We start from the raw sequence: 26,050 nt of genomic DNA on the forward strand, positions 1-26,050 counted from the left end.
TACATATGTATGTTTATCCTTTTTGCGTTAGGTAAATTTGTGATTCGTGCGCAAGTTAAACTCTTTCAAATCTGTGTTAATCCATGTCGAAGATGTCGTAGGGCAATGCGTAACTTAAAATTAATGTAAACTCAAATATCCTGCCAAGCCTTAACTGTCTTTTTCAATTTAATGTACGAGATTTGTGAATTAATCAAAGAGCAACCTTTGCTCTCGACAGTAATTGTGGTTTGTGTGTGTGTGTGTGTTTTTCTTTCTGTTTCGTTACTATAACCATCATTCGTATCTACATTTGCAACAGGTTCAATGCAATCAATAATTTGTTGCCATATGCCCATTCAGTAATATTTTCATTAAATTTTTTGGTGCCGACGTCTGGCAAATTGATGAACGTGATTTACATACCGACCGGGAAAGAAAAAACGAAAAGTTATCTGGATCTTTGATCGATTGCCTGCTGCCTGCTGGGCTACCTGTGCCAAATTGCTAATTATCTAATTGCGATGAGTTCCGTTCAATAGACATAGACATATAATATATATCCCTTTCTAGCTCTCTCTCTGTCTCTCACTCACTCTTTCTTCTTTCGCATCGTAATGACGACCGACAGTCGGTCATTTTTGGGGATCTGGTTATTATCTATGCATACAAACGTTTTGATTATTTTTGGTTGCTGGACAACTGGACAACTGATGACTGTTTGTTTTTGTTTAAGGCGCCAACGATGATCACGTTGATCTTTTTGAATTGAATGAATTTTTGTGTTTTTTGCCCACTCATCGTGGGTTTACAATAATTTTGCTTTATTTTCTAGACACTCTTTTCTAGAACTGAACGAACTTTTCTTTTTCTTTCTTTCTAAAATGGTTGCGACGTAGTAAGTACCTGGGCATATACGAGGGTAATAGAAGGAGAAATCAACAAAAAAATTGGTCATGATTGCTAAATTTAATCAATTTATATGAAATGGTCAGAGAGTGCCGTGGATATGTGTGTTATTCCGACCTTTAATCGACTAATCAGTTTGTTGTTCTGTTCTTTCTTTAATTTTTGCGAGCTTTTTTTTGTCAAATGTCTGTGTGTGTGTGTGTGTGTGTGTGTGTGTGTGTGTGTGTGTGTGTGTGTGTGTCAGTGGTCCGTGGTGGCGGAATCAGTTCAAAGGTCCAAAGATCTAATGTGACGGAACGTATACTTTCATTTGAACTGTACACCATCAAGGAGCACGTCAAACAAAACAGTTTTACGTTTATATAAAGTTCAATCATTTTTCTGGTTTCTAATTTTAAACATTTAACTTCTTCAAAACACTTTAATTATGAATCTGTTATCTATAACTATTAATCTTTATTATTATAGATTTGGATTGTCTTTTATAGTCGTTAAGTCGTTTATTTTATATCTGCTTGTTTACTAGTCTCTAAGTTTTTGCGATCATCCAAACTGGAGAGAATAAAAAAAACTTTATATAATACTAATAATAGGGACATATTTTATACCTGTTCTTTAATATTAAGATACAGAATGAAACCTTAGAAACCTTCAAAGACTGCAAAGATACATAGATTTCGGCATAAACTAACTTAGCTTTTTTTGGTCAAGATTTCATTGTTCATTTTTCATCTTTTGAATACTTTGAGTAAGAAATATTCGTTTACTTCATTAGGAAAACTAAAAAGAATAATATATAATATCATATGTCCATACTATTAAGCTTCGTCCTAAACTGAAGTAATGTATGCGTCGGGACAGCCTTCTAAATCATGATATTAAATCTTAATGTTTAATACTTTGACTTTACTTAAATTTTCTAATCGTTTTCTTCTCGGATGCCTTAATCCAATCGTTCCGTTTGTCTAAGGATGTTGAATTCCTTTGTTCTGTTTATCCAAATATTAATATTTTGTGCCGTCTTTCTTCACCTGACGCACGAAATCCTCCGTGTTAGTGGTGTAATTAATGAACAATATTTCTTTATTCTTTTTGCGTCAACATCAGTTTATCTTATACGGACGAGGAATGGCATTGATCCAATTTCATATTCATCTTGTGACAACCCAAAATATAAATAGATTCACACAAAAACAGAATTTGTTTTGTGAGAAAAAAAAAGGCACGCGGCTGCTGTGGGTTAAGCCGACTCGTCACGTCACCTCACCTCACCTCACGTCACGTCACGTCAGACCTGACCGAACGGCCGACACCTTCTTTCATTCATTCAAATTTTGCCAGCATGCTTTCGCCAATCATCGTTCAAAAAACGAAATTGATTTTTCTGTTTTTTCTCGGCTTTTGGCTACGTAAGCTCTTTTGGGCCCACGTGAGTGTGGTCAAGCAATCAGCCGTGGTCGCCAATACTCCCGTACATTTTGCAGGTCTTTGGGTATGAATCACATGAACAAAATGTGCTTTACTGATTTACTTTGAATTTTGATTAGTGTTGAGACACAAACGTTATGAACAAAATGAGTTTGAATTTCTAGATAATTTTGATAGCCAAATGGCAATGCAATTCTTTGGGGTAAATCTCCACCAAAAGGAGTTCCCAAAATTATAAGCATTTTGGCGTTGTTGTGTTTGTGTTCATCCGGCATCCGGTTTCAGCAGAACGGAAAGCGACTTTCTCGGGGGGATTTCGTTTCTTAAGACGTCAATAGCCATAAAATCACAAGTTGTAATTTGGCCGATTGACTGTAAATATTTGGTATTAATATTCATTACATTACACACTCCATAATCATCTTAAAATTTTAATTTTTATTTAAAATTATTAATTTTTTTTTTTAGAAAATTTTTTGATATTTTGTTTTGTTTGTTAAGTTGTCGTCATTTGACAAGAATAAGTTTGTTTTTAGGTTTTTTTTTTTGTTTGTGCATCTATTGTAAGATAATAAAATTTTTGATATATTTACGTCAACAACAGGAAAAAGGAACGTAACTATCTTGGCCTAAGAATAAACAAGTCACGCATAGAAAACGTTTTTCTAGACTCGATTTGGCCTTGGTATTACTTATACTAATTTCATTTAGAGTCCAGAAATTAGCTAATAATCAATTTAAAGCTTTCAGCCGTTTGTGTTTGTCATAACTTGTTTTTAAATTATTCTTTTTTTTGTTTTTAATCTTTCGGCAAAGGGCTGATTAATTATCAATGGCGCCTTGTTAATAATTTTCATCATGATATTGCAAATGCACAAACGGGCCTAAACAGAAAGCGAGTAAGCGAGAGAGAGAATAAAGGATGAAGTGAGAAATTGATAAAGGAAGAAGAGAAAAAACTAGTTGCAAATTTAGTCGATAAAGAAACACGGGCAGAAAGCTCTCTGTTACGGTTATCAATCATTTAGCAGAGTAAAAATAATTGTTTATTACCAAAGTAAATTAAAAATGCCTGCTTCCATTATTGCGGGTGTTAACTAGAAACGGGACGTGTGCAATATATGCATGTATGTGCATGTGTATGTGCATGTAAATATATGCAAGACGAAAACAACTACGAAAAACAATAACAACAATAAAGTCAAGTGCCTCTAGTTGCTGTTGTTCCGTTAATACAAAACTGGGTCTCTCCTTCGCTGCCTCTCTCTCTCTCTCTCTCTGTCTTTCTATGGGATGTCCATAGACACCACATATTCTCTTTGACTTATCAGCCTGAGAGTGATGTACGAGGGATTGGCCATTGCGAGTGAAAGAGTCGGAAGGAAAGGAAAGGGCAAACAGCAGGTTCAATGGCTTTTGCTTGGCGCAGTTGAATAATTATTGCTATAGATAATTACATACATATGTACATACATAAATGTACATATTTTGTTTCTTTATTTCTTTTAAATGCAGGTCAGTTTTTGCCAATTACCAATTCTAATGTGATGAAAGACGAAAGATGAAATTTAATTCCAGATTGGAATGTTACTGCAATAAATTGATGGTAGATTTCCATATTAAATAGAATCATTTAGCAATTGTTAAGTTTAAGTGCAAATACATTTTGCCAGATCCATTTGCCGTCGATCAATTATCGTTCTTTAATGCTTCTTCTCTGATCGATTCCAAATTGTAAGCATAAGGCCTATGGAAAAAAAAACCTACATTGCTTATTTAAGTATTTTGTGAATAATAAACTGGTAAATTTCCAATTTCTAAAACCAATTTACACCTATTTAGATTGATTATTGTCTGTAACATTGTAGAAATACTTATGATTTCTATTGATTATGATTGGGATTATATTAAATATTTGAATATTCATTAAAAATATCAGCAGGAACAGCTTAGATCACATTTGTTTATTAGTAGAACTAAAACATAGTTTTAAGAGAAAGGGAAATCTTAATCCTGTTGGGTAACTACCTATTTTTTTAATTATAATTAGGTCCAATATATGGCAGGAAATGATAAGGCAGTAAAATATTTGGTTACCTAATGTAGATGAGAGTATAGGACACAAATTTAGATAATTAAGTGAGATGTTGGCCGCAAAAATACAAGGAAAAAGGCCAGAAAGTCCTTTTTTGACATCAAAATTGGTGGTGGCTCGGAATTCTCTCCATAATGATCCTAGAACCCAGCTCAAAACCCCAAAAAAAGAATGAACTGATCATGGGAAATTCTCATTTAGCTTAAGTTTTTTTTTTTATTTTTACGATAAATGCCACAGCTGATACTATTTTTAATTGGTTTCCAGCTGTTTTTACATAATAACAAGAGACATCTTTCTGTATGTCCCCATGACCCCTGAAGGGTATAAGAAATACTTTGGATTAGTCAAATTCCTATTGGAATATCTGCTGGTTTTCTCACAATTCATCCGAACAAATTAGTCCGTGGCCGCTTTTGTGTCGGTGGTTTTAAAATTAAACAAAAAAAAAAAATTTATTTTATTCTCGCTTTCATTGATTTAAATTTGCAAATTGCTACGGCGACGGCGACGACTACGAAAAATGTTTCCCACAAAACAAAGAGGAGGAATGAACGATAGCACAGCAACAGGTCATCTTCATCATCATCATCATCATCATCATCATCATCATCCGAGCATCAGTAACTGCTAATCTCTACCCATACAGAGACAGAGATTATAGATGCATTTGCAATGGGCAAATGGATGAATGGTTGGTTGGAACGCATCTTCTTTGTCATTGCGTTTTGTTCTGTTCCGTTTTTGAGATTGAACCATAATGATCGCTCATCTTCACCTCTTTCTCTCTCTCTTTCTCTCTTATGGAGAGTAGTCAGTTGGTGATTGAGCCGGGCTCTCTCCCCTTTGGAATTCTTTCTTGTGTTGGTTGCTTTTTTTTTTTGTGCTGCTGCGTCGTGGCGTACGTGACTTTGGCGTCTATGGCGATGTCCGCCAACGACACAGCGCCACACACACACACACACACACACACATATACATATGTATGCTGTGTATACATGTGTACATAAATACGATATGTTGCCTTGGCGGCATTTGACGACTGTGGCAAATCGAATCGTGAGCCGCATGCGGCAACTAACAAGCCAGTCAGGCAGCTCTAGCAAAACCTGCGCGGATTACAATTTGTCTGCTAAACTTTTTTTTTTTTTCATTATTTAATTTATGCATGTATATGTATATGTATTTATGTAAGTCGAGGTGCATTTTACAAGTTACTTTCTAAATTAAACCAACTAAACTGAAACAGTTAGAATAGTTTTTTTATTTTGTCCTATTACAGTCGAGTATCGATAATTTGTCACTCGCTAAATCGAAAAAATTCTTGAAAAAATTCGTTCGATACGATTCGCGATAATTTGAATTATCGAATTATCTGGAAAGGACTGCGACTTTTTCTAAGGGAGTTATGAGGTCTATCAGGAATTACGTAACTTAAATTAAGAGGCAGGGAGGGAAAGACAGTCAGAAAATATTTCTAAGTTTTGCCATCATCTATGAAAATCCTTGTGAAAATTCGACAATGAAAATCTTATTCTAAGCTGCCACTGGTGACGAATTTTCGACTTTTATTACAGCTAAAGATAAAAAATCTAAAATGTTGTTCAAAATTATTATATTTGGAACATGTAGCTAAGTTTTTGACTACGAAAATGTATTACTTTGCAACATAAACGTGTTAATCCCTTACTTTTTAATCACACCTCGTAAATACATACATATGAACAATCATCTGAGTATTCTTTTGAAAACGATAACCGAAACATAAAAAACAAATAAACGTAAAATGAAAGTTGAGAATTGACTAAGTTTCGTTGAACGAAGAACACAGACCCTTAAATCAATCCTGAGAAGGGATTGATTCTATAAAATTGACCAATCACTCAGAGTTGAATCAATCAATTTTAAATAAGAATTTATTAAGTGGTTTTTAGAGGGGAAAACTTTATTGAGTAAGTTAATCAAATTTCAGTATAAAATGTATGTACAGGCCCTTATTGTCAAAGTTGTTTACTCTGTCCATATACCCGAACTGACGTCAGGGTGTATATACATAGAACTGTTGCTAGATGCAATGTGATCGCACTGCCCCCAAAAGAGAGATAGAAAGAGAGAGAGAGAGAGCAAGAGCTATCTGCTACTGCCGCATTTTTGCCCCCCTTGCTGTGTCAGCAAAGTAATTAATTTTTTTTTTGCATAGCAACAAACGATTTGAAGCCAAAAAACGATTCAACTTGGCTTACATGTGACAATATGGGCAATGGTTTTGTTGGCCAAGCAAAGGGCGAGAAGGTTATATTGAAACCATTTGAGACTTCATTAGGTATATATATATTCTTGATCAGACAAGTCGAACTAGCCTTGTTGGTATAGAGAACTGAGAGCCCATGAAATGAAGTTAGCATCAATATAAGTTAAGAAACCAATTTGGCCGAAAGCTGAGCTAAGGTTTTTCCCTACCTCCCCAATTCGCACAATAAGATTCAGAGCTTACAAATTTGATGTCACAGGGTATATGACAAGTCAGTGCAATGATTGTTATTTACTCTTTTTTTTCCCCCCTTTTTAGGTCATCTTGTTCACGTCAGAATCAGTTACTGCATTAACCTCATACATATTCTAGTTGATCGCTCTCAACGCCCACATTTTTAAAAAGTGTTTGCTCTGTTTGTGTGTTTGCTGAACGATTTAACGTGACGCAAAATGGCATACAAAACAATAACAAAAACAACATTGTCACAGTCGTTTTGAGAAAATATTTGCATAGAGTTCTGCTGTTGGCAACAACATCAAGAACATCTCATGATCAACAAAAAAAAAAATATATATATACATATATATACCTATATAAATCGATCGCTAAGGGTTCAAAATATTTTATATTGACTTAACGTTTACTTGTTGCCACAGTTACAAAAAATATTGACTTACGTGTAGTATTATTGACTTCAATAAAAGAAGAAACACAAAGCTAGCGAAATTTTTATTTGATTATGTCTAAACATTATAACATTATTTAATCCTAGAAAACTTTTTGAGGTTTACTAGTAGATTGTAGAATTTTTAAACCCTTGCAAAAAGGGTATATTAATTTTGGTCAGAAGTGTGCAACGCATAAAAGGAAGCATTTCCGACCATATAAACTATATATATTCTTGATCAGCAAGACGACACGTGTTCATATAGCCATGTCCGTCCGTCCGTCCGTCCGTCCGTCCGTAAGAGCTACAGGGCTGAAATTTTGCATGTAGGCTTGTATATACTGCAGGGGTTGTATATCTCGGATTCAGCCGGATCGGACCACTATATCATATAGCTCCCAAATAAACGACAAAGTCACGAACAGTGACTTTTTTTAATAACTTCGTTATTTTATGTGGTATTATTAAATATTAGTGAGTTTATTAGACTTATAAGCAACTGTGCCAAATTTGATCAAGATCGGGTGACTATATCATATAGCTCCCATAGGAACAATCGCTCGAAACCAGTGACTTTTGTCAATAACTTCGTTACTTTTGACGCGATTGCTTTCAAATTAAACATTTGTGAGTTTAGTATATCTATCAATGACTGTGCCGAATTTGATAAAGATCGCGTGACTATATCATATAGCTCCTATAAGAGCGATTGGTGGAAAACAGTGACTTTGATTAATAACTTCGTTATTTCCTATGCTATGATTGTAAGCCGTTCTTTCTCAAACACTAGACTTTTTAGATTAAACGGTTTTCCACTTTAAAGGCCATGGGTAAGGAAAGAGTAACAAACAGCTTGCAAGGGTATACAAACTTTGATGCGGTCGAAGTTAGCCCCGGCCCTCTGGTTTTCAAAAAGATTTCTTATGATATCTAGTATCTCAGCTGAATAGACGTATATTAAGTCTAAAGTTTACGCTTAAACTAAATAAAATAATCAATAAACTAATGAATGAAATAAACTTGAATGAAAATTTCCAATCTAAGAGATACTTTTATGTTTTAATCAATTAAAGACTTATGCTGCTTTTAATTACCTTTAGGAAATGCTTTTACTAACAATATTTTTACAATCAAATTACAACTTGAACCAACTTCTTTTTGGGATTTAATCTAAAAACGAAATTAGATTAAAAAAAAACCTTTGTGTCAACTACAGTGAATAGCGAAAGCTCTCGCCCCGTGAGGAGTTCCCATTACAGGATGTCAACACATTTAAAATTCAATACGTGAAGGCAAATCTTCCAAAATTGGACAACAAATTTGTTGTTTTTGCTGTATGATTGATTATTATTAAAAAATTGCGCATAAGTCGGGGTTTTTTCCGTTGAGTTTTCTATTTGTTTATTCTTAATTTCCCATCGTCTTGTTGTTGAGTTGTTGTTGCTATTTGTTGTGAGTAAGTTGTTGATCAAATCAAAATACAACAAATTAGTCAATAACTTTCACAAAAGTTACAAATTAATGACGGTTATGAAGTTATGAAGGTTAGTTAAGTGTATAGATTAGCCAAAAAAAAAAAAAAAAAAAAAAACCAATCAACTAATAGTAAACTATTTCATATTTGTATGCATCTTTTGAATGAATTTGTTTAGGCATCAAATATTGAATTAACATTAAATTTGTTTTGTTATTATACCATACACCCATAGGGTGAAATGGTATATTAAAGTCGCCAAAATGTATGTAACAGGCAGAAAAAAGCTTCTCCGATCCCATAAAGTATATATATTCTTGATCAGGATCAACAGCCGAGTCGATCTAGCCTTGTCCGTCTGTCCGTCCGTCCGTCCGTCTGTCCGTCTGTCCGTATGAACACCTAGATCTCGGAGACTGTAAAAGCTAGAGCCACCAAATTTGGTATGTAGACTCGTGTAGTATGTAAAGTGATCAAGTTTATTTCAAATTTTTGCCACGCCTCTTTCAGCCCCCGCAATTTAAAAAAAGCGTTTAGCTCAAAAACTATACTAGCTATAAATACCATATTTGGTATATATATTTGCTTAGTAAATACGCACATTATGTATGTGTAAAGATTTTGCCACGCCCCTTTTCGCCCCGTAATTTGAAAAAACTCGATTATCTCCCGTAATTTTCTACCTTCTTCAATCAAATTTGGCACACTTAAATTTGATACTAATATCAAGCAAAATACCAAATTTTATCAAAATCGGACAAAAAACAGTCGACTTATGCATATAAACGTTTTTCCATAAGGCCGGAGTTGGCCGTTGGCTGGTGGGGGCGCTAGGGTGCTCGTATGATTGAGTGAGCGAGATACTAAGATATGCTTGTAAAAAGCATGTGAAAATGCATTTGTTTAATAAATTCGAAATATTTGCTTTACTGGTGTATGGTATACATACCTAAGTCGGCGAGACGACTTACTTACTTCATTATACCCTTGCAAAAAGGGAGTTCATATAGCCATGTCCGTCCGTCCGTCCGTCCGTCTGTCCGTCTGTCCGTCCGTCTGGATCAACGCAAACTCCTCCTAGACCGTTAGAGCTACAGAGTTGAAATTTTGCATGTAGGCTTGTATATAATTCAGGCATTGTATATCTCGGATTCACCCGGATCGGATCACTATATAATATAGCTCCCATACAAATGGCAAAGTCACGAACAGTGACTTTTCTTAATAACTTTGTTATTTTCTGAGCTATTGTCATGAAATTGGTGAGTTAATTACACATATAAACGACTATGCCAAATTTGATCAAGATCGGGTGACTATATCATATAGCTCCCATAGGAACGATCGGTCGAAAACAGTGACTTTTTCAGTCAATAACTTCGTTATTTTTAAAGTGATTGCTTTCAAATTAAATATTTGTTAGTTTTATATATCTATTAATGTCTGTGCCGAATTTGATAAAGATCAGGTAACTATATCATATAGCTCCCATAGGAACGATCGGTGGAAAACAGTGACTTTGATCAATATCGTCGTTATTTGCTATGCTAAGATTGTAGGCCGTTCTTTCGGAAACAGCTTTTTTAGATAAAACGTTTTTCCACTTTAATGGCTATAGGCAAGGAAAGAGTTACCAAAAAAATTGCAAGGGTATACAAACTTTGACGCGGTCGAAGTTAGCCCCGGCCCTCTGGTTTTTCATTAACGATTCATGGTCTTGGTACTGAAAGTTTTTTTGACAAAACAAAGATAACCAAATAGAAATATAAAAATTTGTTTTGACTTACCAAATACATCTAAATAAGTGTGAATTTGAGTGAATGAATGAATGATATTAAAATTCGATATTTAATCAAGGGATTAGGAGTCTATACGAATACATTCACAAAGCTCAGAGGAGTTATTGAAATATTCACATTTTGATTACTTATACGACACCGACACCAAATGAATTATTCAAAAACTTAAAGAACTCATTTTATTCGCGCTGCTCTATTCATTCAATTTGATGGCGTGTTGAAGGAATGAATGAGTTTGAATATTACATACGAATTTGTAGGTATTTAGTTAATTTTTTAATGGGACTTATATATGTAAGGTATCAGCATATTAAGTTTTCCTGCGGGTATCGCACTTTCCCACAGATATGTAGGACTTATAAAAAGCTTTGAAAACTTTTGTATACCCTTTGGGGATAACTTTTGATTGCAAATTGGTTGGCAAATTGATTGAATTTTGTATTTTTTGTGTGTTCCTTTTCATCTTTAGGTTTATATAGCCCTGTTTCAGCCTCTACATGTGACGCGCCATCAGTTCAAAAAGGTGCTAAACTGCATGAAGGTTATACGTGCTCTTAAATATCAGGAAGTCTATGCCCAGGAGAAGGTCACCAAGGTGGATAGCCTTTCGTTGGTATTGAGTGGCAAGTAAGTGAACATCTTGGCATAGGTGTAAGTGCTTGTGATTAATGACTGAAATTGATGTCTGTTAAACAGATTGGTTGTCTCACAACATCAACGAGCCTTACACATTGTATTTCCCCATCAGTTCCTAGACTCGCCGGAATGGTTTGGCGTCTCAACCGATGATTACTTTCAGGTAATACAATTAACATTACCCTTTTTTGATAGTATAACTAAAATTTGTTGATTGTTCATTGATGATGAAAAGGTCTCTATTATGGCCATGGAGGATTCTCGTGTACTTATCTGGCATCGTGATAAACTGAAGCTGTCAATTATGACTGAACCCTTTCTGCAAACTGTTTTTGATCACATCTTAGGCAGGGATGTGGTCAAGAAACTAATGCAGGTGACACAGGTGAGCATACATATTTAGACATATTTGTTTCTTATATTTGCTTTCCACCCTTTGATCCTTCTGAATCAGTGGATCATTCTATAACATATAGACACTTTGAAACGATCAGTGGAAATGAAGCGTTAGTTGAATTAATGAGAAAATTTGATTTGTTTCGCATGCTTTTGAGACCAAAATTATCACAAATGATTTATCATATCTAGTTTTCATAAAATCAGATGAGAAAAACCTCTTCTATTTCTAACAAATTTGTCATTTATTTCCTATTTTTCTCTCATTCTTTGTTTTATAGGTGAGCGAATCGATAGCTAGCAATGGATTCCTACCGTCTGGTGGTTATGCCGAAGATGCCGAGGATAAGCCAATGCTGATATTGAAAAAAAACGTTGATGTGGGCCATGGTCTGACGGCATTGATTAATCGCCAATTGCAGGGTGAGTGACTCTATTCGTAACATTTCCATTCAATTCATTCACCCTCCTTTTTTACCTTGTCCTATCTCATTTGTACTTACATATATACGTATCTATCTATCTATCTATCTATCTATCTATCTATCTGTGTACATACATATATGTTCTTTGTCTATCAAGAGTAAAACATCTTTGTTTGTGTAGCCTGGTTAATGTCCATAATACCAAATGACAGAGCTGCCTTCTTCTTCTTTAGTTCTCTCTATCATTTCTCACCTTTCTTTTGTGTCTTGTATTCTTCTTGCATATGCTAAATGCTTTTAAGGTGCTTTTTGCATGGCTAAACTAAGTAGAATTAACAACAACAATTTATGTAATAGATTGAATTGTTTGCATTTTGTCTTATTTATTTACTTATTTCTGTTTTCGTTTTTTTTTGTTTTATTTTTGTTTTGTTGTTTCCATTTCTTTGTTTTATTTACACCTACTTACAATCCAATTTTAGAAGAGCATGTTCCTTTACTTGGTCGCACGTATAAACAACTCCAACAACATCAACAAGAACAACAACAAGATCAACAACAACAACAACATTGCAGCCAGAATGAAGAGCACTTTTAATTGAATCATCAATTCAATCCAAAACAAAACAAACCAATCCAATCCAATCCGATTCGACCCGACCGTATGCTCAACTTGCCATTACTGACAACACCCAACACCAACACTACCAACAATCAACAACCAACAACAACAACAACCAACAACAACATCAACAACAATAAAAAAATAAATGTCGGCGAATTGAGGCCCCAAGATTCATTCATATATACATATACATATGTGTAAACTCATCGTCAAACAGCTTCATCGCAAATCAATAATATCATCATCTAGTATTCATATATAAAGATATACATATATATTTTTGTTTGTTTTACCACCAGAAACATACACTTTCTTTAGACATTATCCTTTTTAAGAATATGTGTGTACGAAAACTTTTTTTTATTATTATTTTTTGAATATTATCGAAAGGAAACCGATTTCACTTTTGTGGAGCTGAAATTATAGTTTTGGGAGATCAATTTATTGGTTCAATTTATGAATTTCAAAGTCAATTTGGCAATAAAGATCCCAGTTTCATCAAGAAGGGCATATAAATCTATCTAAAAATAATATGCAGTAGAATCCGATTATAACGACTCCGCTTATAACGTCCGTCCGAAGTTCGATGAGTGATTGGTTGGTCCCAATACAACACTTATATGAAAGGTCCTCAAGGTCCTTGTGCGTCGTTATAACCGAATTCTACTGTATCAGCAAATTAAAACTGATTGGATTGATTGTCATTAAGCTTAAAATATATTTAAATATTTAGAAAATTATGTATTTCCCTTTGCGAGTTTATTGAGAATTTACCAAAACCGATTCCAGAAGTTTATGGATTGACTTTTCATTTATATATAGTTTGGATCAATATTAATTAGTCTAGTTTAATTACAAAATGTAATTTGTCGAAAGTCTATTATTGTATCCAATCGTTCAAATACTTTCCAAATTTGAATGAAAAGTTCTTAGAAGTCAGTGTATGTAGATACATAAATTGAAGACTGGACTATATACTAGTTTCATATCCTTGCAAGTTATTCTCTAACATTATTCTTAGATTTTCAATATCGCTCAAAGCATGTAAAGTTAGGAAAAGCTTTAGTGGATCGGCCTTATTAAAAGCTACAACCTTCAGCCATCTATAATATATATATGTATATGTATATTATAGATAGTTCATGCAATTTCAATTTCTTGTCAGGGGTCCCGGCAATAATATCAAAATAAACAGTAACCAAGATTTAAGTGTTCATATATACATATATATTTATATATCACACATACATATATAGGCAAAAAGCATTTGTTCTTTCATTTCTTTTTTGTTTCTTGTTTCTTGAACAGATAATTGAGATAAGAATTGGTTTATCAAGTGATTTGTGGACCAATTTCTATAGCTGTGTATATATATAATGGATAAAGTCCAGCGTAATAATATAGTTTTAAGTCTAAGTTCAAACACACAACTGTGCACTGCTTTTTAATGACAATAAATTTATAATTTTGTCCAAATTAATTTAATGTGCCTCCCCCTCCCCCCACATGCTTCCCTTCTCCTTCTTCGATTCCACAAAAATCACAATTCTTGTAAAGGCTAATCTCTCTGGACTTAGTTATAACTAACTCAGCTCAGTCTATTGTGAAAAACTTTGAGCAGTTAGTTGTATACTAATTTCAAGTCTTGAGACATTGGACCTTAATATTTAATTTTAGTTTTAGTTGCTCGTTGTTTTTTTCATTCTTGATGTATCTTTATTGCATTTATTTGATACAAGAACATGTATTATTATTATTTTTTTTTTTTGTTTTTTTTTGTTTTTAATAATTCATTAATACGCTAACTGCAAAATGATTTTGAAAGCAACGGAGATCAACTTAAAACTTAAGCAATACCCACTAACTAACTCACTGATATTCGTTCATAGTCGAGATACTTAATACATAATACATAGCCCATAAGATTGCCCATATGTGTAAAATGTACATACATACATATATACCATATACATACCTACATACATATATATATATATACCAGATGAATCCGCGGATTTAATGTGAATGTAAACAAGCCAAAAAGAAAAACAAAAAAAAAAAAGGAAATTAAATAATAATATTAATAACAAACGAAATAAACAAACAAACAAACAACAATAGCTTCACAGCAAATCGCCTAATGCTAATATTTAGGCACGGTTTGTGGGTGGGTTCGTGTCACGGCTAAAGCTCTCCCATGGCTCTTTCTTTATGCTAGGCACGCAGACGCGTAGAGCTCCAATCCCGTTTTGGCATCATTAACATTATTTTTGCACAAATGGCATTGATTTGTTTTTTATTTTAATTTACAATTAATATGATAAACATATTTGGTCGCTTAGCAAAAATATTATTTATATTTTTGTTGTTGCTGTTTTGTTTTTGTTGTGTGTGTTTTCTATTTAATTTAATAATTTAGCTGTTGTTGGCGATTGCTATCTGTTTAAAACGACAACAACAACAACAGCTAAAAGAGAGAAACTATACAAATAGGTTTGTATGAAAAGAGAGAGAGAGCGAGCAATGATAATAATGAAATCTAAACAAAACCAAATCTATATAGATACATAATCAGGATTTGATTGAGGCCGTATAAAATAAGTAGAGAATGTGGGCCACATTTCAGATCATAGTAGAGAAAAGGGAATGGAATCTAGGTAACCAAAACGTAAAGAGGTGAGGTGAGATCTCTCTAGAAGTTAGCCCTTCCCCATCACCCTCTTTCGATGGGTTCGGTAGTGAATAATTTCTAATACTAGACTTTCCATTGACAAGAAGACACAAAGTGGAGACTCCGACAACCTAACGATAGTTTCGAATTTTTAATGCCAATATTTTCACACGATAAATGCATATTTTTTAAATTTGCCCGATTTTTGCTTACACACAAAATCAAATTAGCTTTTCTTTTAGCTCAGTTACAGAAAAAAAAGGATAAAGTATGCTCGTGACTTTGCTTAAAACAACTGAAGCGTCTCTAAAATCTCAACGTGCCTTTCATTATTGATAGGGGAGAGTGGGGCTAATCGGCGCATTTTTTTTAATCCTTCATATATCCTGATATACTTTACCTTTACAAAGCTATAGCGGTTTTTTCGAACATACCCGAAATTGGTGTCAAAAATCGCGGGGCAATGTGGCGCATTGGCGTTTTACACGTTTTTTTTAATAGAATCAACTTTTTTTACCACCAATAATGTTGATTGGTTTAGACTTTCAATTATGATTGTTAATTTCATCGTTTGTATGGCAGCTATATGATATAGTATTCTGATCCGTCTGATTCTGGCAAATGTACGGTTTTTATCAATAATTAGTTTATATATCGGACTTTTATTCAAATATAGTTATGATTTTGAAACGCCATTTTTAAATTTCTACTAGTGCGCCACTTTGCCCTTATGAAAATTAAAAATTTATTCAATGTTTTTCAATGTTTTTAAAACCATTTCTCGGGGAAAAAAAATTGATTTTTATACCATACACCCATAGGGTGAAATGGTATATTAAAGTCGCCAAAATGTATGTAACAGGCAGAAGGAAGCATCTCCGACCCCACAAAGTATATATATTCTTGATCAGGATCAAAAACCGAGTCGATCTAGCCATGTCCGTCCGTCCGTATGAACACCTAGATCTCGGAGACTATAAGAGCTAGAGCCACCAAATTTGGTATGCAGTCTCGTGTAGTATGTACGCTTATCGAGTTTGTTTCAAATTTTTGCCACGCCTCCTTCCGCCCCCGGAATTTACATAACTCTGATTTTCTTAAAAACTATGAAAGCTACCGACATTAAATTTGGTATGTAAGTTAGCTTAATAGACGCGCAGATATTGACTATTTAAAAATTTTGCCACGCCCATTTCCGCCCCCGAAAATTAAACAAAACTGATTTTTTTGAAAACTAACAAAGCTAAAGTCACCAAATTTAGTATGTATATTGGCTTAGTATGCGCGCAGAATATATATATTTTAATATGTTGCCACGCCCACTTCCGCCTCCATAATTTAGAAAAAACCGATTGGCTCTTGCAATTTTTTGACCATCGTGATCAAATTTGGCAGACTAATAAATCTTATCTATTTCAACCAAACTACCAAATTTTATTGAAATCGGTCAAGAAACATACAAAATATGCGTATGAACGTATTTTGCTGCGCGATCCATAAGGGTAGAATTGGCCGTTGGCTAGTGGCGGCGCTAGAGTGCTCGTGTGTTTGTAGAGTGAGCGAGACAGCATATGGTATGAGGCTTGTTAAAACCATTTAATAGACATACATTTGGTTTTCGAAATTTTAAATATTTGTTTCACCTGGTGTATGGTATACCCAAGTCGGCGAGACGACTTACTTACTTCATTGAGGTTAAAAATTACATAATTACAAAAATTTCGGATACTACGAATTGGATACTTCTAAGTATATTTTCCAAATATAGGCTACCAAAATGCGATCTTAGGACACTTATCACTTTTTGGATCGTGCTATTATATTTCAAGATAATTCGACTGCGCCGGTTTGCCCCACTTTCCCCTATATAACTCTGTCAATTGAATTTATAGAAGATATGATCAAACCAGGAATGCCCATTTAAACTGGAAATGGGAGATGTTGTGTCTTTTGGAACAACTTCGAATAACTGATTTCAAATTGGGTTTTGGCACTTAAATGTTTGAAACAAATTCCCGGCACATCATCTCAATACAGTGGCGGATCGTGCGCTCGATTTTGGAGGGGGAAATCGAAGTCAAAAATATGATTGACCAAGTAAAATTTCTTACTCTGATTGCTCCAAACTCTGAATTTACCCTTTTTCACCCCCCCGTAGATCCGCTACTGTCTCAATACGATCAATTAATGCCAAGTTATTCCTTCATTTCTTTATAAATACATACATATATAGATAAAATTTCACATTCATTACATTTGATTTTGATTTTTACAAATTTTAAGTTACTTATTTTTCTGATTCCAAACTCGAAATCGAGACAGCGTATAAAGTTGGGCACTGGCAGTCTATATTTTTGCTTATAATGTACATTTCCCTTAATACTATTTGCACTATTTGCTTATCACATGTCCTCAAAAATGCAGCAGGCACTAGCAAGACAATGAATCAAATGCACAAGGATATTTTATAATAATTATATGTATAATATTCTTAAAGATTTACAACTTTACTCTTAATCTATTCTGAAGTTTTTTTAAAATCGTTAAGTCTGAGAATATGAAATGGCAAAAAATTGCGCCTTTAAGTAGGCAATAGTGACACGAAAGATAAATAGATTGAAATCTATTTAGATCTTTTCAAATGTTATCCATACAAAAAAGTAATGCAGGTTAATATAGTCAGCAAAACATTTCTTCCTACAGTAGAAACTTCAAAACATTTTGCTTTATAAATAAAAATCAGTCAAGAGTTCAAAAAAAAAAAAATATAGAAGAAGCTAGCAAGCAGCGCTGCCGGCAGAGCTGGGAGCAGAGCCGATTATTATATTGACTGTAACTTGTGTTATATTTATCCGATCACATTCAAATTTTGGGATCTGGGGTTTTATTTCCAATATTATCATATATGTAAATTTCTTAGCGATACCCCAATTTTTATGAAAATGTTTCTTCTAGAGCTATATTATATAATGGTCCGATCCTGATGAGTTTCATACTTGATCTGCTCCAGATAATAAAAAGCACTGAAAAGAAAATTTCAGCCCGATAGCTCTTAAGACGGCTGAGTAAAACGCATACGCACAGACGGACAGACAGACATGGCTATATCGACTCAGCTTCTCATGCTGATCAAGAATATATATACTTATAGGGTCGGAAACGTCTCCTTCTGTGTGTTACAAACATCTGACCAATTTTATAATACCCTCTGCAAGGGTATAACAAGCGCTTAGTGAAGTTAACGATCATTAGACAATTAATATTGCAAATGTGCGAATTGAAACAAATTTCTATTAATAAGTTTAAGTATCTGCGATATGTGCATAAATAATTCGCATGCCATGTGTTATCAGCAGTCAGACTGAACTGGAAAACTAGACCCAAAAATAACAAATTCTATAAATATACAACTAAATAGTTGTATACAATTGTTAAACTTTAATATAAATAAATAAATAAATAATACAGATCTCACTCTCCGTCCCTTCACTTTGCACTCAGAATCTTTTGACTTGAAAAGAAAAGTCATACATACATATTTCATTTTTGTTACAAAAATTTATTGAATTTTAATTTCTCTTTTTTTTTTTTTTGGTGACGTTTGTTTTATTTTGTTGTCTCAAAATAAACTGATCGTACATAAAAACAACAACAACAATAAAACAAAAACCTACAACAAAATCGACCAACAAAATAATATATGAAAAATTCAGCTTTACCCAGGATTTCCAAGTATTATGATTGTGGTAAGTATTTGCATAATTTATACATACATATATCTCCCCCCCTCTTTAAATTGTAGTTTATTTATGTGTCTGTATGTGTGTGTGTGTGTGTGTTTTTGCATTTTTCAATATATAGAATCTAGATCCTTTATTAAAAACCCTGGTGAGCTGTCAATTGCCTTTCTTTCCTTTCCGGTCTCTGCCCCCCCATACCCGCCCGCACCCAACTCGAAATTTGGTTATTCAGCCCATACCTGCGGTTCCCCCTTCAAAAATCCAGCCCACCCATCCCATGCCCACCTCTAGTACAGATCTACTATGAGAGCGACTACGAAGTTGTAACGAGAGCGACTACGAAATTGCTACGAGAGCAACAGAAAAGGAAATGCTCCGTAGCAGTAGCACAAAAATTTATTTTGTTTGCTCTGCTCTCATCTCGCTCTTAATGCTTGTGCTGTTGCTACAACTACAAAGAGCGTATCGAAAGTTTTTTGTGCTTGCTATTGCTCTGTGCTCCGACGATGTATGCTACGGAGCAGAGCAGAAGAGCAACCGTTTGTCCGTTTGTGCTCTCTGCTATGCTACGTAGCCCTTCGAAATCAGAGCAATATTTTTATTAAAATGCAAACACTGTTATCAACCAATGTGATCGATCCCTATGTTTTATTCCATTCTGTCTAGTTAGAATTCAAGGTTTAGTTACAGAAGATAGTTAAAGGCAATCAGCCAAAATGGATTGCTATATCATAATTCAATATGACAATCAAACAATCAATCAATTGTTCTATAAAGAAATTTTTGAGTGTGCTCTTATTTATTTTCGGTTCGCTCTTATTGACACTTAACTCTTGATTTTTGTCTAATTTGAATCGTTAAAGTGGAATAAACGTCTTATCCATCTGTCTTGTCCGTCTGTTTAAACATCTAGAAATCGAAAACTATAAATGCTAGAGCCATAAAATTTCAAATGAAGGCTCCATGTAACATGTACACAGATCGATCAGGTTTTTTTCAAATTTCGCCACGCCCATTAACGCCTTTAAACTGGAAATGAATTTGAATTGAAGTGTTTCTTGTTTTCGAAAATTAACCAGATTTTTTTTAGAACTGACGCCAAAATTATCTTTAAGGGGGGGGCAGAGCTTCAACCCATGATGTGTTTGTGATCATTGTGTATGTGTATGTGTGTGTGTGTGTATGTGTCTGTGTGTGTTTTCTAATATACTTTGCATGCTTTCATTCAATTTCAATATCTCGCTCTGACAAACAGATCATTCAAATTAAACTATTCAATGTCAAAGTTAATTCTCACTTGTGTGTTTAAAGTTCGTTTCTCTCTGTGTATTCCAAAATATTCCTGTTAATTAATTGTATTCTCTATTCTATTCTATTCTATTCAAAATGTCCTGTCATTCAATCATAAATTTATTTGCTCGACTTGCCTTACTTGCTCATATATATACATATATGTATATTTACCTATATTTAATTATTACTGTTAATTTTTTGGCTATTTCTGTTTTGTTTTTTTGTTTTTGCAGCCGGCGATCCGAACTCTTGGCGTTTGGGACGGATCGATGAGACTGATCATGAGACGGCCGTGTGAAGGTGTGAGAGGTGGTAATTTAGTATTCAACTTGATATCCGCCAGAATGTGGATAAATGTTTAGACTTGCGTTATCGAGTATTATTAGATGTATTTTTAGGCAATACAAAAACAAAAAAAAAACAAAAAGGGACTGAAAAACCTGCAAAGCGTCGTTATACCTACATTTATACATAAATAAGAAATTCACTGTGTTTTTGTACCCCCCAACCCCCCGTTTTGAGGTTTTATTTTAATTCTATTCGAATACAAGTTAAAATGTCGTAATTGTTTGTTTTTATTTTATTATTTAATTAATAAATACACCAAATAAAATGATTGTGTATAAAATGTATTTGTATAAACGTATCAACATTTTTTGTTGGAAATTGTTTATACCTTTTTGAAATTTGAATTCAGTTGCGACTTTTCTCTTGTGGATATAAATTAAATCTGTTCTAGAATTACATTTAAAGAACTTACGTTAACATTTTTCCTATTGCTTGAAATGTTTAATGGATTCGCTACGTTCTCTCATACAAATTTTGAAAGTTCTCATATATGTACATATATACCCCTGGAGTGATCGAGGCATATCCAGAGTTGAGAAAAGATATGACCTACAGTTTTAAAAAGTATTCGAAATAGTTCATTCAAAAATGACAAAATACTGAAGTTATTTGTTGACTTGCTTAAAAAACTGAGAGACTTGTTGGCTTACAAATCATCAGACCACCTAAACTTTCGCCAATATTGCTGCTAATCTAAAGTTTATATGTATATACATTTTTTTTGGTCGAAATTGGGTGGCGCAAAAGAAGTTATCCGATGTTGTTTAGCTCTGAAAAACTTCGCTTTGATGTTTATTTATACCTTTAGAATTAATTGTGTTGAGTCGAGATGATGATATCGGACAAATGGGCGCCGTCCCAATTGATTGCCATACGGGCTCGTGTTATGGCATTTTCCATCACTTTGGCGAGCGTTTCTCTCATTCGTGTCGGATATTTTTCTTGAGGGCTTCCAAAGTCTCACGGGACTTTAAAAAACCCCATAAAAAGAAGTCCGGGACCGTTAAATCGGGCGATCTGGCGGGCCAGTGACAGTAAGCGTCCTTCAGAATGTTTTCCGCGTTATTCCGCGTTCTTGGGGAGTGTATCGCTCCATGGCTTAATCACTTGTATTCTGTATCTGTCTAGTCCACAAATATCAAAACAGAATTGACATTGGCGGCCATTTGCAAAAATGAGGGCATCTTCCAATAGGGTGATTTCTTTTGCGCCACCTTGTATTAGAAACTGATGATTCATTTTCTGCCTTCTGAAAATATAGCGCAAAAACACTTTCTTCCCTCTGAGTTCTTCAAAATTGTTCTAAAAATATGAATAAATTCCATTTGGTTTTTATAAGATTAAAGCGACTTTCTTATATCAATAGTCTTATGGTATATACATATATGAGATTTCAAAGATTTATTTCAAATTTAAATTGACAGACTTTAAAACTTTAAAAGGCTTCTATTTGTAAATAGGTATATTAATTTTTTGGTTTTAGTTCGTAACAAATTAAGAAGAACGACCCCTTTCCAATACCTATACATGTTTATTGAATTCTTCCAAGTGAATCCATTAAAATGACCCATTTAATTGAAACCTTAGGGTTTCGAATTTGAAAGGGAAATTTCTCAAGTGCAATAGACTTGAATTTGCAATAACTCAAAAAACTGTTTCTCATTGCAAACATTGTTTGTAGCCTTCAAAAATGAAATTGTTCGATAGTCTTTTGCATACTTAAATGGGCAAATTGGGTTTCTATTTACAAGTTATCCATGATTATCTTGTTTTCATTATTGTTGTTGATTAAGAAATTAATTGAATAACTTGAACTTTTAATTGCTTTACCAAGTCGTTTCATATCATTTACGTTTAATTTCAATAATTATTTACAGAAGAATTCAAATAATAATTGCAAATTCGAAATGAAAATTAGCTATTAAGGTTGTTTCCCAAAGAAAAAAAAAAAAATGATGACCCACTAAAAAAGAAAATGTATTACGCTGTAGAATAAATGAACAGAAATGAAAATACAAAAAACAAAAAACAAAAATATTTAAGTGCATAAGTATTTTTTTATTCAAATTGACATACAAATTGTTGAGTGTAAAAATATTATATATATATATATATAAATATATTCGTGCGATATGCGCATGTATTGTCCATATATTTATAGATTATGAGAATTAAGAATTGTGGTTAATCTCCAAATTAGAATGGAGCTATAAATCAAACTTTCACATATACATACATATATATATATATATATATAAACTGACCAAATTTATAATGTTATTTCATGATTAATTTCGAATCGAATTGAATTACTAATTCATAATTTTCATGTTTATTTGGTTTCGATTAGGCTAGATTATTTTCCTTTATCCGGCCTATCCACACAAATAGCTAAAGGCCTGAGCTCACCTGCCGACTATGTAATAAGTATAGCATACTTTTGGGCATGCTAATTCAGCCCGGCCCTTAGCAATTTCAGTGCCAGGCCACATGCATTTTTTTTGTTTTTATACACATTAAAAAAGTGTTTAATGTTAAATAAGTTTTACAATTAGTGCTGCATAGTAAAATATTAAAGTGTATATGTATGTCAGTATGTATGCTCGTTCTCCTCAACCCCTTAGCATTGACAAATTCAAACCCACCACCCCCCGCCCCATTACATTTGACAGACCTTAATGATTTAATCAACACGTTAACAAACACACAACAACTAAAAACTAAAAAATAAGAGAAAAGTGCAGATTAAAAACTATGAACAATTGTTGTTGTTTATTCAAACCCTTAGCTAGGCAAATAAATAAAATTATAATAATTATACGCAAAAAAAGAAAAACCCATAAAACTTAAATCTTAAGCAAAAATAGGATGGAAAATTGAAATGCCCTTTGGCCTTGAACTTCAAAGAGGTTTCAAATCTGGTATCATGAACGGGCATTAATTATTTCTCCTCTCTCTCTCTCTCTGTCTCTGTCTCTCTCTTTCTCTTCACAACAACAAACTAAATCAAAACTCAGATGCCGATTTCATAGATTTTTCCCTCTCCCTTTTCAGTTTTCAGTGTATTTATATTTCTATCGATCCCAACGTAAAAACAAAAATGAACACAAACACACAACAAAAATAAAAACAAATCTAATTTAATCTAAAGCTCACAGTCAACGTTTTAGAAATAAGACAAAAATTCAAAGAGGTAATAAACAAAAAAACCAAACAAAAGTAAACTAAACTAAACTAAACTATGTATATAACGACATAGCAAACTAACAAAGACAGTTCAAGTTTAATGTATTTCGTACCTTTGAATAACATTAAAAATAAAACCAAACAAAATATATACATACATATATAGTGACTTAAATGGAAACTTGTGCACAATTTGTTAAAATTGGCAATTAAGTAAGTATCGAAAGGATCGCACAATCATAACAAACCAAAAAAAAGGTATTCGGGGTTATAATGCTAACTAGAAGATCACTTTCCAATGTGAAACTTAAAATTGAAATAAATATTGAATTTTTTTAAATTTTTTTTTACCTTAAATTTTTTGTTTTGTTGAGTGATCTTGTGATCATTTTTTGCGATGATAAATGTGTGAGATTAGTATATTTTTTCCAGCTGATTTCAAAAGGTAATATCTCAACTAAATTGTAATTTAATATATTTTAATAGGTATACACCTAGACCTCGCTTTGCGTCGTTTCGTTTTGCGTTTTTTCGAAGTTGCGTCGCTGCTTTATTAGTACTAATTTTCACTGTGCGTCGTTATATTCTCGTTGTTGCGTTGTTGTGAGTTCGAGTGTTTAACTTTTTTTTTTTCTAAATCAGCCATTGTGGCAACGCCAATATCAACTTTTACCAACATTGCCTTTGAATTTTTGGCAGTTTTACGTTTTTCAACATTGACATCTAGCTTACCTACTTCTGTTTATAATTGCGTCTTGCTATCAAAACTCGGGGAAGGTGTAGTAGAAATGTTCGAAGAACAGCGATGGGCTTGATTGACAAAGCAATGAAGATTTTTATAAAAAATGATCCTGACAATGACAGAAGTTTTAAGGTATCCCAGACGGTCAGTTGCAAACGTCAACTGCTACCAAGAAATTTATTTAAATTTACAAAAAAAAGCTATTCACCAAACTTTGGACAAATTTTTGGTGAACGAAGCCACTTAAAACTCATAAAGATAAAATAATTGAATAGGTTATTTTGATTTAATGGAAACAGTTTTTTTCAAATAATGAATGCAAAAATTTTTGTTTTTAAATGTTTACTTGGTCCATTTTTCAGAAATTAGTATTTTCTTTGATATTTCCATGGTTGTCTATAGAAAATCTTAATTCACTTTGCGTTGTTTCGATTTGCGTTGTATTTTTTTGGAACGTATCCCCAACGCAAAGCGAGGTCTAGGTCTATTTAAACACTTAGTATTTGTGGAAACATTTACATTACAAAGGAAATTTACATATTGAGACCAGTTTGTCCGAGAATATTCTGCAAGATCTCGATCGTGAATGTTCATTCGAAGTGCGCTAAGATGCAAGCAAGTTATTTCACGTGAAAAACTTTCACTTCAGCGTAAAAAAAGATATCCAGATTAAATCTGTTTTAAAATATTTTGAGTAACTCAAATAAACATACTTTCTTGGAAAAAAAAGTTGCGTTAGGTTAATATTTAAATGTAAAAACTTCTTAATTTTTCATTTCCCTGAACTGAGGAAAAAATGTTGAGGTTTTTCAAAACCCGAATCATAACTGGGCCCTCTCCCCTATATTAAATACTTAGTATTTGGGGAAAAATTTTTGCTTGACTCTTAGACAAAAATCACGATAATTTGGTTGCAGAAATATATAATTAATAATCGTTTAATGCAATTTGGATACAACTAAAGTGTATGCTTGTTATTCAGATAATTTCAGACATTGAGAGATTGTTGTTGCCCGTACTAGAAACATTATACAGTCGACTCTCGTTAATTCGAAATTCAAGGGACTTTTAAAATATTTCCAATTGACGAGAGTTCGAAATATTAAATGGTTCGAATTTTTGAGTGAAAATAAATAAAACTTCGAATTATCAAGTTTTTATTTAACTGCTAATGTTGTACATATATATAATGTCAATTAATTAATCTTTGAAAAGAACTTATTAATAAGTGTTTTGGAGTGTTTTGGAGTACATTGCTGGTGCTCAGACTTATCAATAATTTTGTTTAAGTACAAAAAGTGCCTGATATGCTGTTTCATCAGTTTCGTTTTGTAGGCAAAAGCTTTGTAAATTCTCAAATGAGGCTCTTGCTACCTTAACTGA

General features: G+C 33.4%; 1 protein-coding gene across 4 annotated transcripts in view; it reads left to right on the plus strand.

Annotated features, from left to right (window-relative positions):
• The window catches only part of LOC6648639 (blood vessel epicardial substance), a 34,876-nt gene extending 14,168 nt beyond the window's left edge, over positions 1 to 20,708 (plus strand). The window contains exons 3-8 of one of the 4 annotated variants that reach the window (XM_023178952.2): positions 11,075 to 11,232; positions 11,302 to 11,404; positions 11,477 to 11,626; positions 11,919 to 12,060; positions 19,072 to 19,104; positions 20,625 to 20,708. In XM_023178952.2, coding sequence (XP_023034720.1) covers positions 11,075 to 11,232; positions 11,302 to 11,404; positions 11,477 to 11,626; positions 11,919 to 12,060; positions 19,072 to 19,104; positions 20,625 to 20,689 — 651 coding nt within the window. In that variant the 3' untranslated portion in view covers positions 20,690 to 20,708. Of the gene's footprint in view, positions 1 to 11,074; positions 11,233 to 11,301; positions 11,405 to 11,476; positions 11,627 to 11,918; positions 12,061 to 12,544; positions 13,836 to 17,126; positions 17,232 to 19,071; positions 19,105 to 20,624 lie in introns of those variants that run through there. The other 3 variants (XM_023178953.2, XM_002071052.4, XM_023178951.2) reach the window with 3 other exon arrangements.
• The last annotated feature ends 5,342 nt before the right edge of the window (positions 20,709 to 26,050 follow it).

The sequence above is a fragment of the Drosophila willistoni genome (assembly GCF_018902025.1).
Source record: "Drosophila willistoni isolate 14030-0811.24 chromosome XL unlocalized genomic scaffold, UCI_dwil_1.1 Seg141, whole genome shotgun sequence".
NCBI lineage: Eukaryota > Metazoa > Arthropoda > Insecta > Diptera > Drosophilidae > Drosophila > Drosophila willistoni.